Source organism: Miscanthus floridulus, chromosome 9 (genome assembly GCF_019320115.1).
Source record: "Miscanthus floridulus cultivar M001 chromosome 9, ASM1932011v1, whole genome shotgun sequence".
NCBI lineage: Eukaryota > Viridiplantae > Streptophyta > Magnoliopsida > Poales > Poaceae > Miscanthus > Miscanthus floridulus.
The window spans coordinates 49016950-49029806 of record NC_089588.1 but is presented as its reverse complement, the minus strand read 5'-3'; the positions used below and the strand labels follow the sequence as shown (position 1 = coordinate 49029806).

At 41.7% G+C, this 12857-nt stretch overlaps 1 protein-coding gene and 1 long non-coding RNA gene across 9 annotated transcripts in view; one reads left to right on the top strand and one right to left on the bottom strand.

The window, feature by feature from the left end:
* LOC136483706 (uncharacterized) overlaps window positions 1-12857 on the bottom strand; it is a 96467-nt gene that overhangs the window by 5532 nt on the left and 78078 nt on the right. For 4 of the 7 annotated variants that reach the window (XM_066480844.1, XM_066480848.1, XM_066480845.1 and 1 more), the window contains one exon: window positions 9706-9854. In XM_066480844.1, the coding sequence (XP_066336941.1) occupies window positions 9706-9854 (149 nt within the window). Of the gene's footprint in view, window positions 1-9705; window positions 9855-9950; window positions 10042-10082; window positions 10831-12857 lie in introns of those variants that run through there. The other 3 variants (XR_010765584.1, XR_010765583.1, XM_066480846.1) reach the window with 3 other exon arrangements.
* LOC136483707 (uncharacterized) lies at window positions 10778-12665 on the top strand. Of its 2 annotated transcripts, XR_010765586.1 has the most exons (3): window positions 10778-10878; window positions 10981-12029; window positions 12113-12665. It is a non-coding gene; the product is annotated as an uncharacterized lncRNA (long non-coding RNA). The 2 variants fall into 2 exon arrangements; XR_010765585.1 differs by having other exon boundaries at window positions 10981-12665.

Genomic DNA, 12857 nt, shown 5'->3' with positions numbered 1-12857 from the left:
CTTGGCAAACTTGGGGTGTATATCATGGGTACACCATATTGGACAAAGTTATTGCCAAGTAGGTTAGTTGGGACTATGGACCTAAATTCCCACCCATGTTATGTAACTAGAATTAATTTCATGCAATTACAATTAGCATCTAGTTCCTATTCTTGTCTAGGTCTGCACGTGCATATTCCAATTTGGTTGTGCATTTACTAGATGTTCCATATGGTAGATTGATCTTAATTCTTATATTTGAGTAGTCTACATGCTTTGTTAGTTTACGTTTTTGGCACATGCATTTCTTTTAATATCTTTTGTGCCAAAGTCCAAATTAGAGGGTGCTTCTCCTGATTATCACCTTCAAGTGGTATCAAATTCCAATTGGTATCATATTAAGTTGTAATTTGACCTAAAAGGTCCAGTGCATGTCTCCTACTCCATAGTTTGTTATCTCTGAGACTAACACTATCTGAAGCTTATCATGTGGTCTCATCACAAGGAAAATGATGTCCCCGGTGAAAAGCATGGACTAAATATGGTAGCATTCAAATGGTATCAATCTTCAATACGGTATCAATTTGATGTTTTCAATTAGTATTTTCATTTGCACTATCTCCATACATTAAATAGATTAAATTCCCTTTGTGCTTCGTTGCCAAGATATGTATATGTTTTGAATTCCACCATATGTGTGCATACACTTAGGGGGATCGAAGCTTAGTCTATATAATGTGTGAGTCAATTATTGTGATCAATTATATTCCAATCCAAAGGATCACAATAATTGACCATTCTTTGTGCTACTAATATTTTCCTTTTTGGTGTTTAATTGACTTTAAAGGGGGGAAATTGTGGAACAAAGCAAGCATGTCAAACAACAAATATCAGAATGACCAAAATAAAAATTTATGATATTTTTGTGGTGATTACATGTGGTGTAGGGGACTTGAGGTTCTAGGAAGGGAGAAATAGATTATGGACTAAGGGGAGAATATGGCCATAACACTACACAAAGGGGACAATTAAAATGTTTAAGAGCAAGGGAAGTACCCTAGAATTTGTATCATGCATATTTTCAATTAGCATCATATGATCTTGCTCTTGCATTGCATCCAAGCAAATAGCTAGATTTCAATTTGGTATTCACTATTTGCTTGCTTGGTTGTGCTATCAGCAATCACCAAAAAGGGATATTGTAAGGAAAATGGCACCTAGCTTGGGCCATATGTGATTTTGGTGATTGAGTGACAACCTGATCTTTTGCACTAACATGTTTTGCTAGTATACAAGGCATTTAGTTCAATGAATACAAGGAAATCTTAGACAAAAGGCAACTTGAAGATCAAGTGATCAGCACCTCAAGGATTAGGGGATGACATGAAGACCTTAGAAGACACATCAAGGAGAAAAAACTTAGACGAGACACAAAGAGAAAAAGCTCATTGTGCACTGTTGCGAAAAGAACACGAATCCTCCGGTGAGCACCAGATAATAGGAACAGTGCCAACCAAAGGCTTCGATCTGGTCATTGGCAAGCCACCAGAAACCCTGGTGTAACACCGTAACGATGCACCAGAGCGTCAGCTCAAAGACGAACTAGGAGGCTCGGTAGAGTTACCAAAAACCTCCGATACTAGGCATCATGGGAGCACAAGAAGATGCGGTGCCACTATATCACTACTACAGATCTGACATTTACTGTCAGCTTCATCACTGCCGGTTTTTAAGAAACCAGCAGTGATAGTATCTCTCGGCATATCATTGCTGTTTTTTAGCTAAAACTGACAGTGATAGGTCCAACCGACACTGATTTTCTGGTCTTCGCTGCCGGTTCATATAATTACCAGTTTTAGCCAAGAACCGGCAGTAATATAGGTCAACATTACTGGTTTTTGACTAAAACCGACACGCATACTGTAATTGCCGGTTCGTGGCTTGAATCGGCAGTGATATGTTGCAAAAAAAAATTATAACTTTTCATATGATGTTCGATGAAGACGAACTTTATATCAAAGTTGTAGTACTCGACGAGATCTACAACTTTATAAGTCAAACTTTTTAATTTGATATCGTTGGGATGTCCAAATATACACCACAAGATTTTGTAGAGTTAATACCAAATGAGTCCATATGCTCCATAGTCATATGTGAGTGTGTAGTGATAGTTAAGGATCTCGGATGGAGAAGCGACCAAAACAAAAGTTGTAGATCTCGAAAAGTTATATAACTTTATAGTTGACAACTTTTTTATTTGAAGTCTTTATGATGTCACTCTATTTGATTCGCAAGATTTCAAAGAAGTTCATACCAACTAAAGCCATATGTTCCATAGTCATAAGTGAGTGTGTAGTGGTATATAAGTATCTCGAATGGAGAATCCCCCAAAATAAAAGTTGTAAATCTCAAAAATTTATGTAACTTTATAGTTGACAACTTTTTCATTTGAAATCATCTATCTAACAAAAATTATGTTTTATTTTTTAAATTTAAAATTCGAATTTTTCAAACAATCTCGGATGGAGAAATGACCAAAACAAGAGTTGTAGATCTCAAAAAGTTATGCAACTTTATAGTTGATAACTTTTTCATTTAAAATTATTTATCCAAGGAAAATTATGGACGAATTTTCTCAGATTTGAAATTCAAAATTTTCAAACGACCTCAGATGGAGAAATGACCAAAACAAAAGCTGTAGATGTCAAAAAGCTATAGAACTTTTTGGTTGACAATATTTTTATTTGAATTCATTTAGGGTCCCAAATATTTATTTTAAAATAGGATGAAGATAGAATGAGGAGGATGAATATCCCAAATAGACACAAATGTATTACAGGTCGAGTGGTTAGAGGACGAACGCGCAAAGTTTGAGGTCGTGGGTTTGAGCGCTGCCGGCCGCAAATTGCGTAAAAAATCTAGTGATTTGTATTAAAATTAAAAAAAAATCAAGTGAGTGTGTGGCTAGCTGGTGGGGTCTCTCCTAATATTAAAAAAGTTTTGCTATTTTTTCATGTTATTTTTGAGCTTTCTGAAAACCTTATCACTGTTAGTTCTAAAACCAGAAGTGACGAGCCCCTTATCACTGCCGCTTTGGTTGTGCCTGATGATAGTCCATTGTAGGGTAGTGTGTAGAGACGTTTCAAGTCTCTTTAAGTGGACGGTTGCCCGATGTCGAGCAAGGGTAGCTGCGGTGGCCTAGTGTGGATCGTGGGCGGCGCCTGGGCGTGTGTATCTACTGCAGCCCACTACGGAGCACGAACAACAGTGGCGCACTACGGAGCACGGACGATGATGACAGCAGCGGCGGCCCCAGCGGAACGGGTGTTGCGGCCACAGTGAACCGCAGCAGCGTCGGTGGTAGCGGAAGAGCTGGCTTGGCGATTGCCTAAGGTAGCCTTTGGTCGGGAACCAGGTGGAGTAGCACGGTCGTGTCTCTTGTTTTTAAGGATGGGACGACTTCAGTTTCTTTGGTTGAAGAGAGATGGGACCAACCCATTTTCTGTTTGGTCTGAGGGCATCAAAAGTGGGATCACTCATTAACAGGTGGGGTCCTTTTGTCAGTTTTTTTTCCTGTGGTTTCTTTTCTTCCTCCCTGATCGGAATTTCCGGCCGCACTCTGAGGTTGCGTCCGTGGCTCTGCCCTCTCCTGGCCGCCCACTCGCCCACGCTCTCCCGGCCGCCGGACGCCGTAGCCTCGCCTCCATCCACCCCCGTCCACCAGAGGCTGCCGCCCGCCCGTCTCGCCCCCGTCTTGCCCGGCCTCAGCACCCACCTCGCTCCTCCCGCACCCGCGCGCTCGCCCTGCGCGCCCTCACACCGCTGCCCACAACCGGACCGGAGCTCTCGCGCTGCCGCCACGCGTAGCCCCTTGCGCCACCACAATAGGAGCCCTCGCGCCGCCGCAACCGGACCGGAACCCTCGCCGGCGATTGGAGCCTCGCCCACGGCCACGACCGAAGCCCTTGCTCGCGACCCCGTTCGAGCCCGGCGTCACCTCCTCTTCTTCCTCGCAGTCGCTAGCCAGCAGCTCGTCCCACCTGGGGCGTCCCCTTCTGTGAAATTTCTGGAGACGGGGATGCCCCGCATCTGACGTGTATATTCCCATGTGGGTTGTCCTCGGCTCTGCTGGCCTCCAAACCAAACACAGCTCGTCCCGGGTCCATCTTATCCCATCCCACTTCGCCCCTGCAATCAAACACACCCTAAGAGAGCGGGTGCAGGGGCAGGGGCAACCCAGCGTGACAGCAGGAAGAGGGTGGTGGAAAAAAGAAAGAAACGGGTCCCACGATATGGTGTAAGTGTTGTAGTGGAGAAGCTATCTAATCGAATGTGCTACCTGTTAAGTGATGTGGCAAAATATAAGCTAGTATAAGTTAACTCTAATTGGAGGTGTCATTTGTCATGGAACTAGTTTCCATTCATTGTCCAGAAATACATAGATTTCTGTTGTATTTAATTAAAGACGGAGGAAAATGTCACACGAGCTCCTCATTAAACCCATAGAATCAATATTGATTGGCTTAATTTTAGGCCAGCTGTCTGGGTAACCAATAATGCTCAACCGCATTGCATGAGTTTGATGATTTAATTAAAGGCACTCCCAACCAAGAAACTAGATAGTTTCTATGATCATTAATTAGGATGACAACTAAGAAAAAGACGATGTGGCACTGTAGTTAAAAAAGGGAGATATGGAAATGGTTTCTTGCATAAGAAACCATGTCTATAGAGAGGAACGAAGACATGACGAGATGCGATAGGTGGCCATGGAGAGAGAACACATGTGATTGGACAAAAAAAAATTATAGAAACTATTCGTTAGGAATATAATTCCTAAGTGTAGTGTCTATATAAATTAATTGATATACAAACTATGTGTGGTTTCTGGCATTGGGAATGCCCTAAACGTGCAGAGTTGGATACTACGGGTAGGGTAATATATTGAAATGTGTTTAATGGTTTGGTTTTTAATTCAAGTAGATACATATTGAATAGGTGGGAATGGGTTTATGTGTTTAATGAGTTAGGTTGGGTAGGGTTTAATACTAAATTAGGTTGGAAAGAGTTGGATTGTGTTTATATTTTTGGTTTGAATGGGTTCAACCATATCTTGTTGTTGGGTTTTCCATATAATGGAGTATTGGTAAAGAGCGCAATGATTATGTTTTTAACAACAAAGCATCATCTGTGGAGGCTTTGAAAGCTATATTCACAAGTGAAGTTAAGCTTCATTTGAGTGGACTCCCAATTTTCCTCCATCCCGTGATTATGAATTGGCTCAATTTTTTGTAACAGCTTTTGTTTTTGTTCTGGTGGCTGCCAAGCCTTGTTTTTAGCTTAGTAGGTGTGTCCTCCGTCCTCTTTTGTACATCGGTGGGTCTTCTTTTCTAGCCGGTTAGCCTCCAGCTAACTCTCTTGTAATCTTTTCTGGGTTAATAAAGTACTGGGGCGCATGTGCTCCTCATTTTTTCCTAAAAAAAAAAAAAATTGGCTGAGCGTACTAAACGCTGCATCCAGTAAATTAATTTAATTTGTTGTGCATGGAACCCACGTGTTCAACTGCAGGTGCTAACTGACACAATGTAGCTTCTTATTACATTAAATCATTTACAGGAAATTCAAACATTCTGGCTAAATCTTAAGGTGTGAAAGCAAACTTTTAGTTCTAGCCTCCGGTTTTTTATTTGGAGCCTATATGTTGTTCTTGTCGTGCAAAGTGGCACAGTGCATCATGTCACTTCGAATAATTTTCAAGAAATTTTTAGTCAATTTTTGATAAAATTTTAAGTTGTGAACATGAGACTTTACTTATAGGATGCAGCTTTTGATGTAGAACCCACATACAAATCTTGCCACGCTAATTAATATAAACTAGCAAAAGTGTCCGTGTGTTTCAACGGGATAAAAGGTCAGACAACATGAATGCATTATTTTCTCTGCAAAGTCTTGGAGTTTTATATTTACATCATTATTTTCCTATTGCAGTCAACTCTACACATTTGCTACGAACCTATTTAATTTTGACTGTGGCGTCAGCCAAAGGCTTATTTAATTATCTCTTCGAAGTAACTATGACAACAGTTTTTGTTAAAGCCGAAGTCAATGGCACACAATTAATCTTTGAGGAATATAGTCTAGTTTATAGAAAGTTTGAGAGCCTATGTGTAAAGTGCCATGAGACTTACCCCAGGCCCCAGCGGCCGGACAAAAATAGCGATTTATTTGCTTGTGTGTCGAGCCTTCTAAACTTCTGAGTTGCCTGCCGCCTGCCATCTCTTCGCCTTTCGCGCCGCCGTCCGCGTAGCGAAGCGAGGCCGGCCCAGGAGGGTCCCCTCTGTCGCTGTGGCCACTGTACGGAGTGGCTGGGACCGGCAGGTTCGCCAACCTTGGAGACCCGTGTTCTACGTTGCTGGTGAGCTCGGCAGCAGCACACGGAGGGTTTTCTTGATAGGCCTAAATGCACCGATTTTTTCGAAATTTCCTTTCTGTTCATGGGGTCCGATAAAATTGGATATCAGCCAAATTTTTACTATTTTTCTAGCTCCCAAGCAGACGACTCAAATTTAGCCGGTCAAGATCCTGCACTAATAGTGTTTTATTCTTGTTTTTATCTATGAATAAGTGATGTTTAGTAGCTTACGAATAGTTTCAAGTCAAATTCTACGATTTTTTTCAAAATAATTTGAATTTTTTTAATTTGGTCCGATATTTCCGATATATCCTGTTTCAAGTCAAATAAGTGATGTTTGATGAGTGGCATCAGCGTGAGATGCTGATGCTTTTATATATATGGTTTGGTTGGTGTTCTATTTGATTCGGTATTCAATTGTATTGTATTCGATATTCATTTGTCTTGTTGGATCGATTTCGAACGGACAGTAAAAACGGAACCAGAACGAGGGTGACGCACGAACGGTGACAGACTCGGCAAGGAAAATCGACGGCTCTCCTAAAATCATTTTTCAACATATAGGAGAGCACTGCTGCACCAAAATTTCTAAAACTCGTCTTTAATATTTTTTTCTATTTTTATTTCCTTGTCTCCTAATATTTCCTTTTCTTTTATTTTTCATTGAGTCATTTTCTCGAGATCTTTGTGGGCGGCCTTGCTCCCATTGGAGACGGTGGCATTTATTTGGAATTGTCGCAGGCTCGCAGCCATCAGAGTTGGAGATTTGGCTATTCGAGTTCAAGAATGGGCCGCCGTCAGCTTTTTCTTGGATCGCGGCGACTTCCGCATCCTGATCGTGAAGAGCCTGGAACGTGCCATCCTCCATGGCCGATGAACAGGCACCCGCGGTGTGCAGGAGATGCGGCGCGCAACGGGCAAGCGGGCGTCGTCCGTGACGGGACAGGTGCACACGCGACGGTGAGCGGGGCGGCGGCGTCCGCAACGGCCGAGCTGCATGCTGCGACGGGTGACCGGTGCAGCATCGTCCGTGACGGCCGAGCTTCACGCGCGACGGGTTAGTTGCACGGTGGCCGAGCGGTGCGGCGACGGCCGATCTGCACACACGACGGTCAAGCTGCACGTCACGGACAAGCGGGGCGGTGGCCTCCGCAACGGCCGAGCTGCATGGTGCGACGGCCGAGTAGGGCGGCGGCGTTTGATTAAAGCTTAAATTAGTCTGTGTCTTGTGTCCACGCGTGAGTCCAATTTCAACGCGTGGCATGAGTCCGTGTTGGGTCCTTGCGTGAGTCCAATTTCAGTTTGGTTCCGCGTCCATGTGAGTCTGAGTTCGGTAGCCCAGGGGCAGTTATGTTCCACTTACTACAAGAAGGATATGTAGCAACGCCCCCTTTTATCCGTCTCTACAGTGGGCATGCTCAGGTCCCACTAGACCAGCTGCCCCTATAAATTTATCAGTAGAGGTGACTGGTGATACCAACCGTCCCTATAAATTGATCGAACAGAGACCTATCTATGCAGGTTACCTCAAAAAGCTCAGCATCTATCATATATATAGATAGATTAAACAAGACGGCTATAGCCAACCGAATAGAGACTGTTTTCACATTCACGAAGTTAATTAGGAAAGGCCATACTAAAAAAATGATAGAATTTTTGCCTTTTTATTATTTGATATATAGATATAGGCTAGACATGAACATTTCTGGAGCCAGACAAATAAACGCAAGGTTTCCAACATGTAAAATTGTGCCCACAAACATCCCTCGGGCCTTGGGCTGAGCTCGGGCCAGGCCAATGCCTAGGCTGGCCGCACTATTCTTAGTAAGAAATAGTTTAATTTTCCTCGAACAAAAAAAGAAATAGTTTAATCAAATAAATTAGGTAAGCCTCCAGGCCAACAATTTTTTCAGGTTTGCTTATCACTGTTAAGTTGTAGGAGGGGCTAAAACTAGTGGGCTCGGGCTAGGCCAAAAATGCTCATGTTTAGCATAAAGTAACTTCATGTCACATTGAACCTTATCCAATAAATTTCAATTATTTTTTGCTCAATTTTTAGGTGTGAATGTGAGATTTTAGTTTCAATGTCCGACTCTAATGTGGGACCCACAAGTTGATCATGTTGTACCAATTGGCACAAAGTAGCTCCCTGGTGTATTAAATCATCTCCAATATTTTTTTAGTCAATTTCAATAAATTTTAATATGTGAACACAAAGTTTTTATTCTGGGGTCTGGTTTTTTATGCTGTCTGCATGTTTTATTCAAACTCATATATACCTTTTGTGCAAATCCACATGTTCAAGTAGTGAACCCCTATGTTCCACTGGTTGGTGTATTGGATTGGGCCGGCTTCAAACAATAAAGTTATGGAGTGGGATGGGTTGGGAGGCAAAAGAGTTAATTTACTATTACTTGGATTAGATAAGGGTGAGTTTTTACCCGTTAGCACGGCTACATACACATTTGTGGGCAAATAAAAACCTCCGAGGCTTAGGATATGCCTCTCCAAACTTTAGAGCTATAAAAATTTTAGAACACTTTAGCTCTTTTTTCGAGAGCTAAAGCTATAATATGAGGTGAGCTACAGATTAGAGCTAATTTTAGACCACCTGATTTGAAACTTTAGCTTAAAAAAGTTTAGAGGAGATCCAAACAGGCCCTTAGAGCAACTCTAAGAGACTCTCTATATCCTTCCTAATTGTTAGGAACAGAGATTTTAAGGAAAAAGTACCCTCCAATAATTTCTTTAATTGGGTATCTAAATATAGCCGTCTTCTATTATGGATTTCTCGCTAGCCAAATATGGATAGCAAGAATGGCTCTCTAGAGTGCACACAACATATAGAAAAGTTGTTGGAGAATGCAAATATATAGAAAGCGATGTTTACTCAAATAACTCTCTAAATGATGACTTGGAGAGTAAATTTTAGAAAAAAAAACTCTTAGAGATACTCTTAAAACATCCTTATATGTGTGGATGGAGGGCGCAGCCGGTAAAGCTATTCCGCATTGGTTGAAAATATCTTTATGCAATTTTTTTAGGGGAAGACCTTATGAAAACAAACCCATCCTTTAACTTTATTATGAACAAACACAACACAAGATCAAATGCTAAATAGAATAATGGAAATTCAAAATGTTAGGAACTCATCATTTATGCTACCACTATGAAATATTTATATGTGAATACACGATTTGACTACTTGTTCTATTTGTTAATCTGGATTTTGAAAGCAGTGGCTGCTTTTTCTTGAGGGAGAAAGCAGTGCCATATAAGAACCAAATTAATTAATAGAAGAGAATGTTGCGTACCTGAAGGTATCTTTGTTCCATAGACGAATTGTCCCGTCATCCGACCCGGTCATCAGAATCGAAAACTCGGAATGGGAACATACCGCAGTCACAAAATCTGTATGCCCTTCGAGCGTTTCAACTAAAGTCTTAGTGTCGTAGTCCCATATCTAACAAAACGAAAAGAAACTCATTCCATCATCAATATTCCATAATGACGAGTAAATTTGTTAAGGAGTATTTATCAGTCAAAGTTTGCGGATTGCCTGGTCTAGCCTCTAGCGTCAAAAAAATAGCTCTTATTTGCCACTGCTGGCGTCTGGCTCGCATAAAACTGTTAACTACACCCAGGGGTACCTAAAACATATATAAAATATTGAATATATGTATTATATATAACAGTAAATATATATTACGGTGGTGCTTGAATCACTAGTCAAGGACTAAAGTTTAGCCCCCAGTCCTGGTGGGCTATTTGGATTCATGGGCTAAACTTTAGTCCTCTAATATAAAATGACTGATTTACCTTCATTTAATTATCCATGCACAGCCATGCATGCGAGCGGCAAGGGGTATGGGGAGTCCAGCGTCCGTCCCAAGAGAGTTTAGCCCAGTTTAGGGCCTTTTTAGGAGCAAAAGATTTTAGTTCATTTTTTAGCCATTTGCTCACTTTTAGCCTCCCTGTATGTATCCCCATGGCAAAAAAAAAAAAAAAACTAAAAGTGTAGGGCTAAAGTTTTACCATGGAATCAAACAGGGCATGTATATTTGAAATACATACACATACGTGATACGGTCATACGGAGGGAAGCTAGGCTGATGGGCTCCGCTTGATGGGCCTCGTCGCCTCGATTACCAGAACACACGGAGGGAAGCTAGGCCCGATGGATTGATGGAATATGGATCGACTCGTCTGCTCAGTGCCTATCCGTCTCTTCGTATTCTAAATCCGATCGATCAGGCGTCAGGACTCAGGACGTAGACGCGGTGGCCCGTGGACCGTGGATGGCGGACGGTGGCGCCGGCGCGACGACTCAACGCGGTGGCCAGCGGACGGCGGCGCGAGTTCGATGCGGCCAGTCGGCCACGCGGTGACGACAGCGGCTGCGGCTCCGCGCCTCCGCTCCGCCTAATAACCGCCTGCAACTGCAAGTGCAACGATGGCACCAAAGAAGAGCAGATATGTGATGAAAGGTATTTTTTATTTCAGAAATTAGAATTCTAAAAACTCTATCTTTGATTGTTATTTAATTTGATAACATCGTTTACCTTTTTGTCTTGCGATTTTTTATACAGATTTGAAGAGTATTTTTGCCAAAGCATTTAGCATAGCAACTCCACCCAGCTCTGCCTGTAGATGGCGTTGCTGGACAACAAGAAGAGCCTCACGAGGATGTGGGCATTGAGGTTCCAGTGGGTATTCGAGAGACAGAGAATGGAGAGGAAATTCATATCGATGATCAGGCCGATGCTGATGATCAGGCCACTGTTGATGATCCCATAGCTAGCCAAGGGGAAGGGGATGGGCTGATTGAAGTGATGAACTCAGACCACATTGAGCCTGATCTAGGGCTTCGGATTCCAATTGATGATTTTCATCCCGACATTAGAGATGAAGTTAGATTAGCTTATGTGGCAAAGGGTACAACTCGACCAGTTGGTCATGATTATCCTCGTGACCATTTTGATAGAAATTTTTGTGAAACATGGTACACAAAACATCCTTGGCTGGAATATAGTATGGAGAAAGATGCAGCTTATTGCTTCTATTGCTTTCTTTTTAGGCAAGATCCTGTGGATGAAAATTTTGGTTATACTACCTTCACCAAAGAGGGGTATAATACTTGGAAGAATGCATACAAAGCATTTCCTCTTCATGTTGGCGGTGCCAGGAGTATCCACAATCAAGCAAAGACAACATATGAAGATTTCGAAAATCAGAGGTCATGTCTAAAACATAAGATTACAACCTATAGCAAAGAATCACTAGTCAAGTTTGAAACCCGTTTGGACACATCTTTGGGAATTGTAAGTTATCTTGTACTAGCTGCAAGGTGAACCATTTCGTGGACATGATGAATCTGTTTGTTACATGAATAAGGGTAATTTTCTAGAGATGCTTGATTGGTACAAAGAAAGGAAGGATGAAGTAAAGATTGCATTTGATGAGTTATGTCCTAAAATGCCCAAATGACTTCTCCAACAATTGAAAAAGATCTTGCAAAGGAATGTGCAGAGGGGGTTAGTAGAGCATTAAAGAAAGAGATGGGTGATGGCCTCTTTTCTGTCCTTGTTGATGAATCTCGTGACATATCAATCAAAGAATAAATGGCTGTTGTTGTGAGGTAATTACATGACTATTTCCATTATGTGACAGATAATTTTCATTGTTCTACTTAACTAAAATATTTTCCCCATTTCTCTATAGGTATATAAACAAGGGAGATGTCATTGAAGGACATATTGGTTGATCAACAATGTAGAAATCTATTGGCTAAGTTAGAGAGTGGAGATATATTGTCAGGAAGAGGGAAGAATCAAGAAACATCATTGGCCAGACCAGGAGATACAAGATGGGGCTCTCATTATACGACTTTAGCTCGTATTGAATCTATGTGGGATGCAGTCATAACATTGCTAGAAATTGTACATGAGGATCAGCGTAATCCATCTAGAGCAGGAGGTTTGGTGCAGATAATGGAGTCATTAAGCTTTGTGTTCATCAAAAAGTTGATGTTGCAAATCCTTCGCATTAGAAATGATCTGTCACTTCTATTACAAAAGAAGGATCAAAATATTGTTCAAGCCATGTCTTTGGTTGCAGATGTGAAATCATGCTTGATCTACTTGAGGGCTCATGGTTGGGAACCACTATTTGAAGATGTCAAAACCTTTTGCAATGAAAATGATATCCTAGTACCAAATATGGATGAAGTTGTGTCAAGATGGGGCCAATCAAGAAGGGGGGGGGGGGGGGGGGGGGGGGGGAGAAATAACATCACTCAAGAAACATTTTTTCCGTGTTGATACATTCTATGCAGCTATAGATGCTATCACCACGGAGCTAGATCACCGCTTTAATGACATGACTACAGATTTGTTTTTTGGCTTCGCTTGTCTTGACCCAAGAGACTCATTTGAGAAATTTGATGTGGACAGAATTGTTACTGATA